The sequence below is a fragment of the Ammodytes marinus genome (genome assembly GCF_949987685.1).
Source record: "Ammodytes marinus genome assembly, chromosome: 17".
In the NCBI taxonomy this organism is placed as follows: domain Eukaryota; kingdom Metazoa; phylum Chordata; class Actinopteri; order Uranoscopiformes; family Ammodytidae; genus Ammodytes; species Ammodytes marinus.
Genome location: NC_137221.1, coordinates 21,306,768 through 21,327,496, shown reverse-complemented (window position 1 = coordinate 21,327,496; position 20,729 = coordinate 21,306,768). Strand labels below are relative to the sequence as shown.

General features: G+C 41.4%; 2 protein-coding genes across 2 annotated transcripts; one reads left to right on the top strand and one right to left on the bottom strand.

The window, feature by feature from the left end:
* Positions 1-1,071: 1,071 nt before the first annotated feature.
* tert (telomerase reverse transcriptase) lies at positions 1,072-12,678 on the bottom strand (the record flags this gene model as incomplete). The annotated part of the gene is made up of 16 exons (XM_080045678.1): positions 1,072-1,175; positions 2,769-2,906; positions 2,998-3,122; positions 3,511-3,572; positions 4,290-4,416; positions 5,006-5,194; positions 6,438-6,509; positions 6,913-7,029; positions 7,133-7,218; positions 7,314-7,415; positions 7,531-7,692; positions 8,183-8,350; positions 8,443-8,596; positions 8,767-8,956; positions 9,507-10,821; positions 12,463-12,678. 16 exons carry the CDS (start codon positions 12,676-12,678, stop codon positions 1,072-1,074), a joined length of 3,327 nt encoding a protein of 1,108 aa, XP_079901804.1.
* A 631-nt stretch (positions 12,679-13,309) lies between these two features.
* On the top strand, positions 13,310-20,342 carry rbbp4 (retinoblastoma binding protein 4). The gene is made up of 12 exons (XM_080044864.1): positions 13,310-13,446; positions 14,105-14,255; positions 14,366-14,511; positions 15,868-16,041; positions 16,224-16,339; positions 16,536-16,696; positions 16,815-16,941; positions 17,123-17,200; positions 17,502-17,578; positions 18,243-18,300; positions 18,402-18,512; positions 19,451-20,342. Exons 1-12 carry the CDS (start codon positions 13,431-13,433, stop codon positions 19,511-19,513), a joined length of 1,278 nt encoding a protein of 425 aa, XP_079900990.1. The 5' UTR covers positions 13,310-13,430; the 3' UTR covers positions 19,514-20,342.
* Positions 20,343-20,729: the final 387 nt, after the last annotated feature.

Here is a 20,729-nt window from a genome sequence, read left to right as displayed (position 1 = left end):
ATGCGAAGATAATTAACAGTCTAGGTTGACGAGATAGGCTACTGTCTCATTCAGACAAGGAGGAGCGATGCACTACGCTGCTAAGAGGGCTCTACATTAACACTCGCCAAATGTGGGAAATATCATAGATAGTATATAAATGTTAAAACTCTTAGGCGAGTAAGTTATTACGCCTCTTTGGTTGGTGAAAGATGTGTGTTTGCCGGGCGGCTTTTCTAACGTCTGCTACACTCTTGTCACCACCACCAGTAGCCTACACGGCTTTCTATATGCAGTTAAGATACTGCACATGCGAACAGAATATTTCCTGTGTGCCTTCACATTAAAAGCCTGTTACTAGCCAAACGCGAGTTGACTTTTATTCTTAAGCAGATAAGAACAGGAAGTCGTTGCCTTGCAGATCTCCAGTCAATAGCAGCGATTTCCGTGTTTTACGCAGTGAAATGAAAACAGAGGACAGAAAGCTTGTCATTTACAATACTGGCGGATGCAACTAATGTTCATGAGGCTTCTATAAAAGCTGCATGAACGCCAGTGATGCATTTTCAACGTATTTCCGCTCAGGCAGGGGGCAGCAGTTGAGTAGGCGGTCCCTAATGTGGCCAAAAACCACATAGGTGTTCCCACTACAAAATGAATGTGGATACAAGCGACACAACCGACGTAAACCACCTCCGAATGTGGTTTTTGTGATCCGATCTCAATGCGTCTTGAGAGTGTTTTCACCTGTAGTTAGAGCTGTATTCATGTGATCCGATTACAAAAGTCAGATGTTAATGCCAAGTGGAAACGGGGTCTAAGGAGGAGTGATTTTCTTTTCCTCTGAAGCCAACTGCACAATTGAAACGTGATTAATTTTTTTTTGGTACTTGTCACACAAATAAACCCCAGTTACCAATGGCACTCCCTCGAAATTGGAGGAAAAGTCACGTCTTCATTTCAAAAAGCTGTGTCTTTCTCTTTGTACGTCTTTAATAGATGTTGGAGAAAAAAAGACCTATCCACACCTTTTTAAGCTGCAGCAGAGTTTCATGATAGTGTTGGATGCTGTAACTGGGGCTAGCTGGCAGTCTAGGTCTGGATGGTCAAGAAGTCGAGTGGGGTCCTGGGGTTGGTGGCCTGTCGGACCCTGGCCAGCCTCAGGTCCCCCAGACACCGCTCCAGACTGCGCTTCCCTGTCAACAGCAGAACATAGGGAGGTGAAGCAGCTTTCAGTTTTTATGCTCCATTGATTTATGCTCTATTGATTTCAAAATACTGATGTTGGTTTATAAAGCACTAAATGGTTTAGCGCCATAATACATTACTGATCTGCTGATACGTTATGAACCGTCCAGAGTTAGGACTAAACGAGGAGAAGCAGCTTTTAGTTTTTATGCACCAAATATCTGGAACAAACTCCCAGAAAACTTGAGGTCTGCTGCAACCCTCAGTTCTTTTAAATCGAGTCTGAAGACTTTTCTGTTTCCATTTTAACCTGTACTTTTTATTTTATTTAAATGTTTTACTTCTTTTCATTCGCTTTTAAATGTCTTCTAATGTGTTTTATGTATTTTAATCTTGCCCCTGTAAAGCACTTTGAGTGGCCTTGTGTTTGAATTGTGCTATATAAATAAACTTGCCTTGCCTTGCCTTGCCTCCACATACCTGGAACAAACTCCCAGAAAACTTGAGGTCTGCTGCAACTCTCAGCTCTTTTCAATCAAATCTGAAGACTTTTCTGGTTCCCTTTTAACCTGCAATTTTTATCTAATTTAAATGTTTTATTTCTATTCATATTTTACATTCGCTTTTCTAATGTGTATTCTTTACTTGATGTATTTTAATCTTGATGTATTTCATGCCCCAGTAAAAGCATTTTGAATGGCCTTGTGTCTTAATTGTGCTTTATAAATAAACTTGCCTTGCCTTGCCTTTGGTGGTGATCTGTAAAATGATCCACTCTCTTATCCAAATTCCGAAAGATGATTCAAACATGGCAATAAAATGACTTGTACCTTGCAATTTTTGTCTTAGGTGTGTCTCGCATAAAGTCCACAATCAAAGGGATTGGAATTCTTGGCAAGTAACAATAATGAGGTTTACATATTATGAGTGTTTTTCCCCCAAGCAGCCCGAGGGCTCTATTTCTTGGTATCAAACAAACAAGTTCAGGGGTGCGGTGTTGATGCCCATGCAGTGCAATGTTGGTGCTCATTTGGGCTTGACAACCATCATTTTGCAACAGTAAAGTAAGGTTGAGAGTTCAACATTTTAGTTCTTCAGGAACTGTCTACAGACATCTATACCCAGTGAGCTGTAGAATGTTCGACCTTTCCCGTGTACATGAAACACATGTAGCCATCACACAGCAGCAACAATATGATTTGAAATAGAGGAGATGGCCATTGTATGCATGAATGGCAGCGGCAACGTCATTCATTACTAAAACCTGCTTGGACATTCCTTTTATTTCATGAGACAACTGTAACCCTGGCTTTTTAATTCTGATACAGGCAGATACCTTCATAATCCATTTTTAACTAAATACATCTCGACATTGTTTTTTCCCATCAAAATGAGGGGAAACTCACAAACAACATTTTATTGACCCAATAATGGGAAAAATTATTGCATCTGTCTTTTTGTGTTGTATGATTCAGGCTTAGGCTAGCACATTGTTTTGGATCTTTTTGTATACAAAATCTTGCCTTTATTGTCATGACAATAGTGCTTCCATCCTGTGTTATATTGTTGTGCATGTGTGAGTGTTCCCCGGGGGTACATACGTTTGTGCAGGTGTGGGAGCATGCCCTTATAGAGAGGACGGCGTGGTGACAGCACCAGCAAGAAAGAAAGGCAGAAGAGCAGCTCCACCGCCTCGTACTGCACAATGCCGCTCTGGGCTTTACTGCCTAAAACCAGTCCTGGAGAAAGGGCAAGAGGCAAAAGATGTGAAGTTTTCAATTTGATATGTCTTAAATGATTTTTTTTAGGTGTATAAGGTTGACATGTTGCCTTTGTTGCTGAGCCTGATGAGCTGATTGGTGTACTCGGCCATATCCCATATCATCTGCAGGAAGTAGACGGGGTTCTTAGCAACCGTCTGACCAAAGGGCAAACTCTGGGCGCACACATGGAACCTGGAGAGAAAAACAAAAGAAAAATTATAGAGACTTAAGAGAATAAATAGCCGAGCCCTACCCATTCAGATATGTACATTCTGAGATAAAAGGCAGTAAATCAGATCTCAGTCAGAGCGGATATTGATTGACTGCCAATGCCTGCGGCGATTTTTAATAACAGTATTAAAATCACAGGGCTGTTAAATAGGTCACAGCCAGTGAGCACATATGAGAGGGGGAGATAATAGTGCGTTTAGTTTCTGTGTTCATCACAGCCGTTTTTCAATACTTCAGCTGGGTAATGGAAAAACGAAATATTTGCAGCGCCCGTTTATTTGATTGAACAATGATATTTACATAATTATAATTGCACTTTAAAATAGTCTCAAGTAAGGCCCCTGACTACCTGCATGCATGAAGCAGCACCAGCTTGTAGATGTTCTGGTAGACCGCCTCGAGAGAATTGGTCTGAGGAGGAAAAGGTCACCATTATTATATTCAGCAAAATGGAGGCAACATTTCTTTTTAATATTTGTACATGACAAAATGAATGTTTACTATCCAGTTTTTATTTCATCCATTGTGCTCAAGTGAAACATCACCACTCATAAAAAAGCACTTATCATGGAACTTGACGAATTTACAGCTCTTATTTATTATTATCATACTGTTTGAGGGTCATCTCCAGCTGGACGCCATGGATATTTTGACTTTGCATGTTGATAATTTCTTAAAGCGGGTGAAGGTTCAGGCTTCTATCTATTAAGGCTATGAGCTTCAAAAGGAAACCACTCCTTGACTGGGACAAATATGTTAATGCATGTCTTGCAGCTGATTGAAAAGGTGCTTGACCTAAATCTTTTGCAGTGGACGCACCAAAGCGTTGTTAGCTAAAACAACGGTATATATTATGCTAGAGTATCTTTATTAAGAGGGATTAATATCTGACCTATTTTAATGTAAACTCAAACTCACTTCCAGTATAAGTCAAATCCAAACTAGTCATTCCAAGGTGTAGTTGAATTTAAATTCTTAGATTCTTGTTAGATGCAGCTTGATTTCCTGTAGAATTATGTATTTTTATCGTTTGAATGCAAAATCTCTCACTGGATAAGGGAAATTATGTTAATGCTGAGCATAAGCACGATTGTGAAAAAACTTTTCAAGCCATCACTTCCCCCGAACCTTCAGGTCCAAGAACAAGGCGTGACACTTGAGTCTGAGGATAGCCATCAGTTTCCTCCTCATCTGCTGTCCGGCAGAGCGGAAAGAGCCCAACGTAAGGCTGTAGCGCAAGGACAGGCCGGCATAGCTGGGAGAGGGGGACAGTAAGAAGCAAACACAGAAGAAAAAGTCACTATAACAAGGAGAATTTTCCATGAACAAAATATTGTATAATAGAATATTATATACAGCTCTGGAAAAAATAAAGAGATCAGTCTGGATTTTTCTTAAATCTTCATCTCTACATAACTTATTGAAAATGCTCTTAATGACAAAACATGTATTGGAATTTGGTAGAAATTGTCAGTAGTTTATATAGTATAAAACCAAAATGTTCATTCTACTCAAACATGTGCCTATAAATAGTAAAACGAGAGACACTGATCATTTGGAGTGGTCTCTTCATTTTCTCCAGAGCTGTGTATTGCAAATGGAGTTATCATGTTTACTGTGTCCTTCTGTGCAATAATATGAATCACCCACGCTAGAGTGGGAATTGTTACCAAGAATGTTTATGAGCAGGTACAAAGTACAGGGGTGGGGTAGGGTTTGTGCTTTATTTTTATTTTGAAATCAGTTTACAAAAAACCATAAAGACTGCCAAAACAAGGTCAATAACTTATCATGCAGGAAGCACACTTCTAGAAGTATGATTGCAATCCACTAGGATACGTCACCTAGAATAGTCTTTGGAGACATCCAGCGAGTGTGTGTCCAGCAGCAGTCCACACCAGGGGAACAGGCAGTGGGGGGGCAGCACACGAATGCCGGGACAAGTTGCAACACTTCCAGACACCTGAAAGTTGACCATCACCTTCTGCGGGTTGAGCACCAGGCCGTACTGTGGCACCCCGGCCAGCAAGATCCTACACACAACATGCAAGTAATTGGAATCCAATTACTGGCTACAGATACCTGTACTACTCCTCCTTCCCATGCCATTTACTGGAAAATAAAGCAACCCTAACTGAAAATGTAACAGATAATGTTGGTGTCTCTCTGATAAGGTTTTGTTTCCCGTAGAAGCAGATATTCCAGATATGAAGGGATGCTGATACTGTTTACACACGAGATATGGATTTAGGGAAGGTCATTTAACAAGAAAATTCCTTAGATATTTCCTAGAAATGTTGGCGTTTAAGGGTAGTTTATTCAAATCTTATCTTAGAATATTTACTGTAAGTTTTGAGCAGCATATATCAAAGCTTGTAAAAAAATATTGACACACTTCTTTCTTCTCCCACCATGATTACAGTAAGAACGTCTTCACTAGAACTCTATTAAGAGACTACAGACTGTAAACAACCTGGCTGCCAGGCTTTTGACAAATCTATGTTTCAACCTTGATAAGCCGGCAGCTTCCAAGGAAAATTATTTGTCCAAGTCATTAGCAACTCTTCAATATTTTACTGGAAAGCTTACTCAAGTTTATTTATCTATTTTTAACTTGAACTCTCTCTTTATTTCATTCACTGGAATTGGTTTACCCAACTGACTGAGCAAGAGACAAACAGAATGCAAATGAGAGCGGAATAAATATTTTATTTCTTATATTAATAACCCTAACCCTATAAACCCTGCATACTTTTAATTGCAGTAAATTTGTAATAGGTTTCTGTTTGTTTTTGCCATTGCCTCTTTTTGTTTTTACTCTGTAAAGCACTTACAATTGCATCTGTGTATGAATTGTGCTATACAAATAAATGTCCTTGCCTTGCCTTGAGAGAAACTTAACTTTAGACGCATCTGTGTCATTAACTGCATATCATTAAGCAGCCTTTACTGAAATAACATGTTAATGGTTTACGGTACAAATTTTACTGCCAAGAAAAAAAGGCTGCCAATTATACTCAAGTTACATCAAATGAATGTGTTCCCATTTGCCTATGACTTTTCCTACAGTCAGGACGGACTGACTGCTGGTTCTTAAGGCTGGTTTCTAAAGTAGTTAATAACTAGAACTATAATCTAAAGTGGCAAACTAAGGCTGATGTATGAAAAAATGCACTTGTAACGATGACCCAGCTTTGTCAAAATAAATGCTGTTTGAGAGCCCTTGTGTCACATGTCCTGTGTGTGTGTGAAAAAAACACTTGGTGTGTGTCATACTTGAGAAAGGTTTGCGCTTCGTGCAAGTCTGGGGTGATCAGAAGGAAGTCATCCACCAGCCTCATCAAACATCTACAGGACGCACACGGAGGGAAATAACACAACCGGTAAATAGAAAAAAGAGCAACAATGAATAAATGACTTCCTTATTGCTACTGCACAATGTGTTATCCCGTTTGAAGACGTTAGTACAGGAGTGTTATGATCAGCAGAGTGTGACTGACTCCACCTGCAGGCGGATAACACACTTCCACATTAGTCTGCAATGCTATTGCACTATTTTTCATTGTACATTTTTTTCCGTTAATGTTTTTTGACTTTGCAGTACTTATTTTTCCACTTTCTCACCTTCTCCCTGCTTTTCAAATGCACCAACATACCAAAGCAAATTCCTTATATGTGATACATAGATATGCTAAACAAAACTTATTCTGAATACATTTATGGAAAAATTACTCATAGGCATAGGCTGTACCCTCTCTTTCCAGTAATGTCTTTGAACAGGGTGTTCTCCATGTGACCGTAGCATAGACAGCACAGCAGACTGGACACGACGGAGCCCTGAGGAATCCCCCGGCACTGACGGTACGTTCTGAAACACAGAGGGACAAAATCAAAGTGTTACGTATGGACTTGATTATGCACCACCATGCTCTTTTTAATGTCAAGCTTCATTTAACGCTGGTAATGCTCACTTCTTCCCAAACTGAACGACACTGCCAGTCAGCATTTGGGTGAAGAACTTCAACGCCTCTCTGCCGCAAACATCTGAGCAGAAATGCTGAAATGTAGGGGAAGAAAAATTCAATGCTAGCGTTTAAAGAAGGGGTAAACATTCCCGACCCCCAAAAATATGTGCGGGTGTCACTCTCTCACCTGCTCTACCAGTATGGAGTGATGAACTTTGCCTCTTTTCTGCAGTGACATCACAAACCCTTTCATGTTGGTGGACCCCATGTTATCCTCCAGGAAGTCAGCCTGTAGTAACAAACATGTGAAACTCTCCAATCAAATTGTGTGTGTGTGTGTGTGTGTGTGTGTGTGTGTGTGTGTGTGTGTGTGTGTGTGTGTGTGTGTGTGTATATGACATCACCTGTCTAACGAAGGACTTTTTCAGGCCCTCGTGGGAATCAGCCCAGATCTTGGCATAGCGGCGGACGGTGAGAAGCTCATCCTGGACAGGAGTCAGTGCCTGTCCAATCACCTCTATCAGTTTGTCGTGAGGCAGACTCTCATAGGCTCCACTAACGTCCACCTTAAAAGCAGAGAAAAGATAAGAATAAATAAGGATTTAACACAAAGCTGAAACATTCTTTCTAAGTTTTAAAGTGTGATAGAACTACAGTATAAAGCTTTTTGTGGCAGCATCATCACAACAACATATAAATAGGACGGCATAAATAAACCTTACTATGTCAGGTCTGTCAGGACAATTAAAGGAGGAGTCAGCGATTCTGGGGAACGCTTGTTGTCTAAATAATTTTTTGTCTATATCAGTGAATTTCTCCTCAAGATCTGCTACCTGTCCGTACTGTGTGTGCGCCCTAAAAAAAAAGAATCTGGTGCTTGTACACAGCCTATGCTCCGTAAACGGGTATGTCAACAAAGGGTATGTAAAGGGTTCCCAACATAACTAGCAACATGCCTGTTTACAGAGCCTAGGCTGAGTATAAACACCACATTTCTTCACAGGCATTCATAGGAATCGCTGACCCCACCTTTATAAGGACAAAAAAAAAACAGACCTTGACAAAGTAGAGTGGTCGTGGCTTGTCCTTCTGGGCCGGTGCTATAGAGCTTAACACCCTGTGGATATCTGTCATCCCCCACACTGTGGAGCCCAGCAGGGATGGAGTGGAGCGCACACACGCCCGCAGCATGTCCAGCAGGTCACGCACATGCCCTCTGTGGGCCTGCAGGGGGAGAAAGAAATGATGTGCACATGCTTACAACACGTAATAACTCATATGCAAGTCAGAACTTCTATGTATTTTTAAAAATGTACCCTCGTTTTGGCATCTGCTCCTATGACTCGTGTGATGGGCCTCATGCCGTCAGTCTTGGGAATGAAGCGAAGGCTGGAGATGGCCGTGGTTCTAGGAAGGGATGCCACCTGAGCTGGAGTCAACTCCTCCATCTGACCCTTGGACAGGTGACCTCTGAAATGTATAGGCCTCAAGCTTTTGCCCCTTTGCGTGCATGTAAGTGTCTGTGCGTATACGTATGTGTCTGTTTGAGTGAGTGAGTGAGTGAGTGAATGAGTGTGAGTGTGAGTGTGAGTGTGAGTGTGAGTGTGAGTGTGAGTGTGAGTGTGTGTGTGTGTGAGTACCTGAAGGCCAAGTCCTGCAGCTTGGCCCAGACTTCCTGCCTGTAGAAGCGGAGGGCGTTCTTATGGGCCACGCTCTCAGTGACGTAGAAAGAAGCTCGAACCAGGCCCACAACATAGCCGTCTAGAAGCCAGGCCAGGAACTGACCCAGGATCTGTGTCCTGTATGAGAGCTCGCTGGGCGGGAACCTGCCTGCAGATGAGAGTCGTTCGGTTAAAGGTGCTGTGAGCAATGAAGGTGTATTTTGGCTTGATCCAGTGGTGAAAAATATAGATTGCAATACTCCGGGTCTACCTCGGACCTGTGTCAGAATTTACAGAAGCTATGGAAACCTTCAAGGACAAGAAGCTAGTTACTAAAGATGGCATCATACACCACTGCCTCAAGTCCCTCAAATATCAAGTGATGAGGTGAAGATGTATTTAGTTATTTATTCTAGTACTTCGGGAGGACACCCACTGTATATAAAAATGCGTAAAGCTGCTAAGTTTGTCCGTTCTGTGCTACTGTAGAAAGATGGCCACTGCTCGTATGTAGATACAAAATGCTCATTCAAAGGTAATAAAACAAACCCGAACTTTTAATTCTAAACAATTATACACTAATTAAAACATACTTATGAATACCATATTCCATTTCTACCAAGTCTGGGAATTGGCTGAAAAAACCTAATTCCACACTGCACCTTAAAGTCAGTTAAAATACATTTAGGAGAAAAAAGAACCACACATGACAATCATACCTGTTTTACTGATCTTCAACCAATCACAGTCATTCACCTTCATCTTCCACATCAGCTCGGCCAATGAGAGCCTCTCAAACTTGCCGCTGCGCAGGAAGCCCCTGACCCTGGAGAGGAAGTGCAGTCGGTTGTGGTCTGAGCCCCACATCTCCAGAGGGATGACGGTGGAGAGGCACTCCTTGACGAACAGGTAGACCCGGTGAGGTGCACAGTGTCTGGGCAAGAGGGAGCTCAACTCCCCCTGTCCCGCATCTCTGTCCTCCACCAGCGGGCACATCCTCTGCAGTGTTCTGCTGTAGGGACATCGTCTGTGGTGACGCAACAGCCGACTGAACAGGGGCACCATGTTAAAAAAGCGCCGCGGGAGTTTCTTTGGCCTTCTCTCCTGCCCGTTCAGATACGCCAGTCCCTCGAAGAAGACCGTTCGTACCAAATCTTGGCCCTGTAGCCTTCTGGATCCGTCTGCACTCTTCTTCTTCCTATTGAGGAGGAAGCCACGCATGCCCCTTCCCCCATACAGGAATCCAAGAGTGCGGATGAAACACTGCGAGGGAGGCAAAGGAGGGTAAATCCCAGATCTCCAACTGGGTCCACCCTCCACGGGAAGTGCGTTTTTTTGCATTTCGACAGGCTGTTTGGAACCAGTAGTGCCATTCTCCAAATGCTTCGTAGAAGTTGTTGGTTCTACAGACATGAGCGGCACTTCCTCCACTGTTTCAGAGCAGAGCTGTTGGATTTCCTGTGCGGGCTCTAGCTGCTCCACCCGTCTCCTCTTTCCCGAACAAGTCAAAATCTCCATCTCATCCTTCTGGTCAGGTTCTCGCTTTCTTTTTCCCATTTTCACTCTCAACCCCCTTCTGTTCCTTTTCCTGCTCTTAGTAGGATTCTCAACTTCCTGTCTACTTTTCAAGAGCGCCGCGCGTCGATTCCTCCAAAATCGAGCACCGGTGTGCGCCTTGGACCGGGGCTGGAGAGAAAAGCCAGTGGAGGCAGTAGTGATGGATACCCTGTCGTAGATAGGAATGCCGCAGACCTGGAAAACACATGAAGGAGGGACGGCCACATACACTGAGCAGCTCTCCAACAGGTACCGCGTGATGTCCGTGCCGAGACGTACTGACAGTTTCTTCCACAGGTCGCTGCCGTGGATGTAGGCTGCGCTTTGAGTCACCTCGCCTTGGAATTTGAAGTGGTCTGCATCCCGCTCCTCCTGAGCCACGGACAGAAAATTGTAGCCGTGTGCCAAGGTGTTTCTCTTCCTTTTTCTTTTGAGGCTGTTTAGGACAAAAGCCAGCAGCTCGGGCAAAGTGCATATCTGTGGAAAGCATAAAACACACCACGATCAACACAGGAAGTGAGCGACTACCATTGGAGTTATATTATTAACCCATTGATGACTATGGCAATCTAGGATGCATGTCCTTAAAAAACGTACTTTGTAAATATTACTGTGATGTCTTTTACTGTGACATCACAGTAATATTTACAAAGTAAAGAGTTTTTTTTTAACCCTATATTTCTCTTTCTGTGATGTCACGAGAAAGAGAAATATAGGGTTAAAAAAACACTCTTTCTGCCTTTTCTCAGGCTAGGATGAACCGATTTCAATTATTTTTGCACATTTATACTACATAGGATCTCAGAATTCAATACACCTTCATATTCAAACCGGTGAAGTAGGCCTTTAATGCCTGAGGGTTTTCTGAAAAAATAGTACGAATTGTCAAGTCTACCAAAACCTTAATATCTAAGCCTGTGTAGCACATAGAAACATGAAATAAAATACATTTAAAAGTTAAGGTTCACAGGTTTTATTTAAACATGCTCCCTTAGCGCTTACACACCAACACATTTTTCTAAAAATCGTCAAATTTAGATGGGGGAGAAAAAAATGAATAAATAATATAAAATATTTAGTGTGATTTTCGTCAGTAGCCTATAGTGAACCTTGATTCTGCGCACCAAACGCCACTAACTGTTCTGTAATACACTATCGCTGACACAGCCGGCTTATTTTTTTTTATTATTTTGTTTTATTTTTTATTTTTTTGATTGATGTGATTTTCGGCAAACCACACAACTTTTGGGTGGTCACGTGGTCTTAAAAAATCAACAAAACCCACCTCATGTGTATTTGAACCAATGACAGTGCATTCTATGCTGCGCATTTATGCTGCACGATGCAGCATCAGGCAGGAGAGGCAATGTGGCATCGCGCAGCAGCCGTCATCAATGGGTTAAATCATTACTAGTTCCTTTCGATTTTGTATCAAGGAAACATCAAGTTTGGCCTCATAAAGCTGACAGCGTAAACTTACAATAAAATGATGTTACTTTGAAGTAAACTGTTGTTTAATTAAACTGTGTTGTTTAAAGTCACTCAGGCACTCAATGAAAGTTTAAAGGTGGACTCATCACTTTGTCAAAATCAGTGCACATCTCCCCACGATCAACTACCTGTCTGTACTGAGAGAAAAAAAATTGTTGTTAATACATAACATAGACTCTGTAAACTGGTATGTAAACAACTGGTATGTGAACAAGGGAGCCCACCATAGCTATCAAAAAAGCCTGAAGGCTGTGTATTAATAATACTGGACTTTTATTCCTCACTGCAAACACATTATACTGGTAGCTAAAAATGAGGACCATTAATTTATTTTGACAAAAAGTGATTGTGACAATAACTGCATGCTCCAGGCAGAATGGCTGACTCCACCTTTAATGTGAACTGCAACTAAAAATTACTGACTCAACCTTTCTTTATATGTCCATGGACTCAACACATACAGTACCTTTGTTCCAACTCGTTCACAACCAAATTGTTATAGTGTATTCATATAGAACAATTCTTCACAGTACCATAACATTACAAGCATGCTAACAGACAGTAGAATGACAGCTAACGTTAGCTTAGCTACTGTATTTCAGAAGAACCTGTCAAGGCTGAAGTTACCTGGCTGCAGCTTGGCACTTGCTGTAGTTCCTTGTCAAAGCACACGAAAACACCCCGGACGAAGGATTTGAAGCGGTTTGTGTCGGCCTCTTCAATAAGCACTGCTCGCTGTCCCTCTCTGAAAACGATACCGTCTGCAAACTCCTCCAGTGTCTGCGTGTACTGATACACCGACCGGAGTATGTCGAGCGTGTGGGACATATCAGCCGCAGACATACTGACAGCATGAACTCGCCGTGTTATTATTCACGATAGACCCATGCGATAGACACGTGGACGGTGTTTGCGTTTAGCTTGTTATGGGTTTTGCTGTTGAATGCCCCGCGCCCTGCTCAGCCAATAAAATATCACTGTAACGTAAGTGTCCAATCAGATAGCCTCAAACTTCAGCAGGAAGTCACAGTTGACCAATGGAAAGGAATGTTGACAAAAAAGTCTATTCTCAGATAGTGTAAGTTAAAACAGTCGTCTGTATGAGTCTTATTAGTACGGAAAAGTACACATATTGTTCCGACCTGGAAGTAATGGTCAAATTAAGAGGCTATTTATTTGATACACAATTAATCAATATAGGCTACATGCATCACAACAGTTATCGTTTAGAAAATCCGACAGAAAGCCTATGTTTTCGTGAAAAGATTAAATAAACATTTTATGATAATGTTGTTTTCTGTTGTTGTTTTTTCCCCACATACACTCGCTGACTGTGACAGTCTTTGGTCTTCTCTGACTGATGTGAAAGCAGCATCTATTACAGCCTCGTGTCTGTCGTCCTCTGCTGGAACGCACGAGCTGCATTCTGATTGGCTAAAGAACGCCCCTCTCACTTGTACTGAGCGCGCGAATGCCCCTACGTCGCTCTCAGTCGGCTACTCTGTTAGCTGTTAGCTTAGCGTCGTTCGCGCTGTGCTTTAAACCGAGCACACCAGAGGAGGACCCGAGACAAGGCTCTTTTTTATTTACCTGCAATGGCTGACAAGGAAGGTAAATGGACAACTTGTATGGCTTTGTGCGACACATAACTCAGTTTGTTATCAGTCTAGTCTTAGCTAACTACCTGGCTAACTGGGGTAGCAGCTAGCTGCCGTAGTGCTTGAGCTGGCCTTTATCGGCTATAACAAAAGCCTGGGACTTTTTCTTTGCGTGAGCTGTAACACTCTTGGTTTCAGTTTAGAAATGTTGTTTTTCACAACATGTATGCCTTCAGTTACCACTACCTTTTAACGTTACTTGCCGTATTTGGCAAAAAGGCCGCAGCGCGACATTAAAGAAGTGTGTGAGCATTGGCAGGAGGATAACTATGATAGCATGGTAAGCTAACGGTGCTATGTTTCTGAAAACATGCGTCCACACTGCAATAATGTACACTTCTGTACACTAGTCAAGCCGAGATTCATTCATGTGACATTATGTCGTCTGCAAACACAATCTTAAACAGCTGTTAATAAAGTGTTCCTGCAATAATTGACAGCTATGCCTTGACTGTGGCAGAGATAGCAGTTTTCCTAACATTGAACTGTCACCCTCAATCAATGAAAACTATAACTTGCACACATGTTGCTATTTTTTTTTATTAAAAGTTAAACCGGTTGTTTTTTAACAATCCTTAATCACTGGTCCTGTCGTCTCCGTCTTCTTTCAGCAGGTGCATTTGATGATGCGGTTGAGGAGAGGGTGATAAATGAGGAGTACAAGATCTGGAAGAAGAACACCCCTTTCCTGTATGACCTGGTTATGACCCATGCTTTAGAGTGGCCAAGCCTTACCGCTCAGTGGCTGCCCGACGTCTCCAGGTACACACATTTAAACATTGGAGCCAGTTGTTATTGTGTACTTTACCAGCGGGCCTGTTCTCTTTTAGTAAGTGTGAATGACATTAACCATATTTTTCTCCCTTTACCAGGCCAGAAGGGAAGGATTACAGTGTGCACCGGCTGGTGTTGGGCACCCACACATCTGATGAGCAGAATCACCTGGTCATTGCCAGTGTCCAGCTACCCAATGATGACGCCCAGTTTGATGCCTCACATTATGACAGTGAAAAAGGAGGTGGGACACTTTTACAGCCCCATTATAAAGTCAGGCACGCATACTTTCTATGTACCTTAAAATGTTTCAGGTCAATATGTTTTTCAAGAGACGGATAACGTGCACATTATTATTTTTGATGTAACCCCACAAAGGAGATAACAACACAGTAGTTTTAGAGTGGAAAGCCATTTATTGAAATAAATGACATTCCTGGTTATAAGGGACTGTAACTAAAGCATTATACTGTTGTTTGCAATTGTTGCGTGTAACATAATTGCTGTTTGTATCTATCTGCAGAGTAGAGGTCAATTAAAGGCACTACGAGTAAGATGGCACGTTGGCGTCCCCTTTGGACAAAAGCGGTAGTATTTTTACGACGCCCGCTGTCGCAAATGCTCGTGCCAGGCGCGTGAGCGTGGACTGAGAAGGGCGCAATATAGTGCATGTTCGTGTGTTGAAAGTGTGAGGACTCTTTTCGGCTCCGTGAGAGTGGTTTTGACACTGCATCAACTAATGCCAGTCAGTACACACACCTGCTTGCAATGAGTTGATTCAGCAGCGTCACCTAACTACTCTCTCTCTCTCACGGAGCTGTGTCCTCACAGAAAGCGAATGAATGAGAGACGGCAGTTAGTAGACTATGGATCACGATGAGGTAATGTGTTTGTGTTGTTGATGTAAATAATGACTATTTCAGATAATGGTTATCTGATGATGGTGAAGCAAAGCAAACTTTGTGTTAGTACCAACCGCTCATTCATTTAGCAGTCTAGTTTCGCTCTCGTGAAATTGTATACACGTTGCTTGGCAACGTCCTCCCGCCCGCCTATCACTCACTCTCCCTTTTCGCTTTTCTTCATTGCATTCTCTTTTTTTTCTTTGATGGTTCAGCCCCGTTATCAGTCATTTATGACGACAAATAACTGTCTCAAACAAGGCTCCCGCTCCCCTTCCCTCACCTGGAGGGATAGGCTTCTCAAATCGCGTTGCAGCGCCACACTGAAATCTGCAACCAATACGGATATGTGACCATAGAGCCTGCACGAGCGAACCGAAAATCGGACTGGGTGTGCGACCAGACCAAAAGCAGTAATACAAACTATATAAAAACGTCTTTCTTTGCACTGATGGTCTCGTTTGCTGTTAAAGGTAATTTATGATTATCAGAGGAAACATGAGGTTGTTTAAAAGATATTTAAATGTTACTCGTATCCGCTTTAAGTGGAGTTGAGTCAACTGTTATTATTTGATTGATTTTAGACAAATCAAAATTAAGTCCATAAATCAATTGCCCTTAGCCAGAAAAAACATGTATTGTAATGTCTACATATTGTGTCTGATAACTACAAACTATTTCCTTGTATTCCCCTGCAGAGTTTGGAGGCTTTGGCTCAGTAAGCGGCAAGATCGAGATAGAAATCAAGATAAGCCATGAAGGAGAGGTGAACCGTGCCCGCTATATGCCCCAGAACCCCTGCATCATCGCCACCAAGACCCCCACCTCAGATGTGCTGGTGTTTGACTACACCAAGCACCCCTCCAAGCCAGGTACATAGTTCACGCAGAGTAAATGACGCTGCTGAAGGTGGCTTGTTGATTGAACACTTCTTGAAAGTAAAGTGGGCTTATTGGTACCTTTTTGACCCACTGAAAAGTATTTTGTTTAACCCACCTTCATCTGCTTTTGTTTTTGCTCTGAAAGATGGTTTGCATAATATCATTGTCCACAGATGTTGCTGGAGAGTGTCGCCCAGATCTGCGCCTCAGAGGCCACCAGAAAGAAGGCTATGGTCTCTCCTGGAATCCAAATCTGTCCGGCTCTCTGCTTAGTGCTTCAGATGACCATGTAAGAGAACATTCAGTTTGCTGCTTTATTCGAGTATTATCTAACGTCTTCCCGTAGTTGGGTAGTTTTATTTGGTTGCCAATATTAGTGGCAAATGTTCCTAGTAATGTCATTAACGCATAAATTAAATGAACAAGTATTCAAGCATGAGATCTAAAATATCAATGGGTTTCTATTTTATATTCCTAATCTGTAGACAGTCTGTCTGTGGGACATAAGTGCTGTGCCAAAGGAGGGGAAGATAGTGGATGCAAAAACAATATTCACCGGTCACACTGCCGTGGTGGAAGACGTCTCCTGGCACTTGCTTCATGAGTCTCTATTTGGATCTGTTGCAGATGACCAGAAACTCATGATGTAAGTAGCTTGATCATCAAATCTGACAGCCAGCTGAAGCAGTTGATCAGAGAAAGTTACCGGTATGTGATTGTGCGCACACAGTCTATTAATTGATATCTGTCATTTTTCACTTTAGTTGGGACACTCGTTCAAATAACACCTCCAAACCCAGCCATGCTGTAGACGCACACACAGCCGAGGTCAATTGTTTGTCATTCAACCCCTACAGCGAGTTCATCCTTGCCTCTGGCTCTGCAGACAAGGTAATGCCAATATTCCACCAACTATTTGTTATAAAGTTTAATTACAGAATGTGGTTTAACTCTGTTAAATCAATTGTATTTTATGCCTCTTGACAAAATAAGTATTGATATTGTTTATCTTTTACTCAGAGTTATTAGAGATTAAGTAAACCAATGTGTGTCATATCTCTCCTGCTCACAGACAGTGGCTCTGTGGGACTTGAGAAATTTGAAACTGAAGTTGCATTCCTTTGAGTCACACAAGGATGAGATTTTCCAGGTAAGACATTTATCACTCGTGACATGTGTCTTTAAATAAGGAAAGTGGAATATTTTATGTTAATATTTGTAAAGTCTATTATTAAATACATTGAATCACAATGATGCATTTATAAATTGTAATCTCTGGTTGTTAGAGATGTGAAGAATTTCTGATTAAGAGTCAAAACCTTATCAGAAATCCAAGGCTTTAACACTTCCTGAGGAAAAAAAAAATTTTTTTGCGGCAAGATTTTTTCCATTTTATGTTTGTGATGCAATTCAGGGTGACATTATTTGAGTTCTATGGCTTGCCGTTTCAGGTTCAGTGGTCACCTCATAATGAGACCATACTGGCATCCAGTGGAACAGACCGTCGCCTTAACGTCTGGGACCTCAGGTAAAGAAATCTCTCCCATGTGGCCACCGAATGTGGATGTGTTGTGTCCTGTCTCCATTACAGCTGTCGGAGATAATCCCCTGCTGTTCTAGCTAGTGTGGTTAAAGGAGTAGTTCAAAATTTTTAGTTGTTTGCCTCACTCTCCAGCTCAATAAAAGGCTGTTCCTGTAACTGTGCATTTTTTATTAAGAAATGGGCAAAGGTCTCTCATCCATGTTAGTTTAGTTCAAACACTGGTAATCAAGGGGAACATTTCAAAAGATCAATTCACAACATCACTAAACGCTCCTGTGTGCTTGTTGGGACTGTTTTTTTATTACCACGTTATGTTACGCTCTATGTTTGACATGCTATGTCATTTTAAAATCAAATGCATACTGGAAAGAAACCAGGAATTGCCTGTAATGACTAGTTTCCTTCCAGTATGTATTCGATTATAAAATTAGCTAAAAATGGTGAACTATTCCTTAAGTCCACCATTTTTAACCTGTTAACTCAATATCTCAACCATGTTTCTATTGCGATTCTTCGTGCTATGGTGTTTCCCTCTGCTAATGAACCCTATACAGGAAATATAAATTCAATTTAAAGATGAGACATGGACGTGGGGTTAGTCATACAGTTACATTCATTTGTACCAACTTATATCGGATTTTTTTTATAGTAAAATTGGAGAGGAGCAATCACCAGAAGATGCAGAGGATGGCCCACCTGAGCTCCTGGTCAGTCATTGATGCCTGCTCAACTTCTTTACTATCGGTATCATCATCATTCATCATGTACCTTTAATAATGAAAATGGTGACCTTTCTTCTCTCTACTAGTTTATTCACGGCGGCCACACAGCCAAGATCTCTGACTTCTCCTGGAACCCCAACGAGCCCTGGGTCATCTGCTCGGTGTCTGAAGACAATATTATGCAAGTCTGGCAAATGGTAAGACGGCTGAGACCACATCTTACCAAATCATTTTAGCTATTGACAGGCAGAGAAAGGGAAGTCTTCTCTGTATGATACTGTTTTGAAGGGAATTTTTTCCTCCAAGCCAATGAAGAAGACAACATATTTTGCAGCAACATGTTGAAGACACACAGCAAGAAACTTAAAATAACTACGAGGAACCTTATGTTTCTGTTGATATAAGCGGCACCTTTGGATAAAAGCGGTAGTGTTTGACAACACCAGCGCGTGCCAGCGGCGCATGTATTCGTTTAGGAAGCAAGTGAACATATCCATGAACAGAGACAGCAGATGCGTCGTGATGAGGTAATGTATTCATATGTGACTTTGTAAGATTTATAATGGTTATACGACGATGGTGAAGCGGATACAACTTTGATTTACTACCCTTTTATAACCGCAGGCTGTTCTGGTCTGGCAGCTGTAAATCATTCCCGGGAAAAACCAGGGCCGTCCAAATGCATTAATAATTATATAAAAATAGCATGGTTTTCGCTGATGGTCTCGTTTGCTGTTACAGGTCACTTATGGTTACAGGTTTTTTTCCTAGTGAAACTAATACAAGTGAATCCGAGCAGGCAGTATTGATTAGCAGAGGAAAGTCTTGTCAGGATTGGTACATTTTCAGTTAACAAGAGAAAAGACACGTTCTCAGACAAAATCGATTTTTGATATAAAGATTCCTGAACTTAGTAATTATTTTTATTCTACTAAATGTTCTATCTGTTTTGTAACACTTTATGGTAATATATGAATGGTAAAAGATATGTGAAAAAAGATCAGTTAAGGAAGTGGTAGTCTTTTCTTGGTAAAACTTAGCTATTTTAAAGCTTTTAACCTTTTCGGTAAGTTTTCCTGACTTACCAACCTGACCATATGGTGCTGAGTGACTGACACACCGATTCTCCTTTTAGGCTGAGAACATCTACAACGATGAAGATCCCGAGGGCTCGACAGACCCTGAAGCCACAGCATAATGCCTCTGCCTGCTGTGTGTCTTAACTTACAACCTCATCACAGACTGCCAAACTGCCACCTTGGTTTTATGCAGCTACTTTTTCCCATTCTTCGCTATTTTACTGGTGGGACACTGTATGCCATAAAACACTGTAAATACAAAAAAAAGGTTATAATCATGTGTAGCCGTGTCCCTTTTTGGAATACTTAAAATGAAGAAATTTCCTTTTTAACTGAGTAATTTATTGCTTGGGGAATCTTACCCATGTTTTTCACAGTGCATATAAGATATATTTTTGTAAACAAATTGACTTTCCCCTCCACACTGATATGTTTTAGCTGATGCAATTTCAACAGAAAATAAATACAATGCCTTTCTAGAGCCTTAAGTGTTCATCATACTGACAACCAACAATATGTGGTATTTTACAATAACCGGCCGTTACATGCAACTGTAACGGCACATGTTGGAAATGTTACAGAAAAAGAACATTATAAGTAAATTGCAGAATGGATTTTCTACATTTTGCAGCACAGGGACATTTAATGTTTCTTTGATAGAGGTTGTTTGCAGGCTAGCTTATGGTCCTAAAATGTCGCACATTTGCATTGCAATCGTCTGGTTTATCACTTGACTGTTTTGGACAATGATTACCGCACCAGCTGGTTCTGAATGAAATTATTTTGGAGTGAATTTGCATTTGAAATGTCCATTTGTGGTCCCACCTCCCCTTACCTTCGTCATACAATAATCATTTAAATGTTTTTGTGCTATAGATTTAATTAGTTGTTGGACTTTTTCTATGGTCAATATTTGTACAGTGAGTGCATTCCTAATAAAAATGTGTTTCATTAGTCTTTGGGTCCACATGATATGTTGTCAACATTTGTCAATGTGAATGTGTTACTTTAATGTTTTAGTAATAGGATCAGCGTCTTGCTAAGCTTGGAAGTATTTTTAAACAACCCTAAATCCTTTTAGTGTAACGGTTGGTTATGTATAAAGACACGTTGATCAGACCTTTTAGTGTTTCTGGCGTGACGTGTTAGTGCAGACCTTACACTCACTCTATTACTCTGTCCCACTGTTTAGTTATGCGGGCATGTTGCCCATATAAGTACACAAACCCCTCTCCTCTCTTCATGCGAAAACATAAACTCATAATTTGCACTCAGGTTAAAACCAGCACAAAGCCTTTATTCATAACAAACCGGCTACAATCTAGTTCATCTTTA

Coding starts and splice junctions, on each gene's coding strand:
- rbbp4 (XM_080044864.1), top strand. Junction 16,340..16,535: donor TTAGTGCTTCAGATGACCAT/GTAAGAGAACAT, acceptor CCTAATCTGTAG/ACAGTCTGTCTGTGGGACAT. Junction 18,301..18,401: donor ATGGCCCACCTGAGCTCCTG/GTCAGTCATTGA, acceptor TCTCTCTACTAG/TTTATTCACGGCGGCCACAC.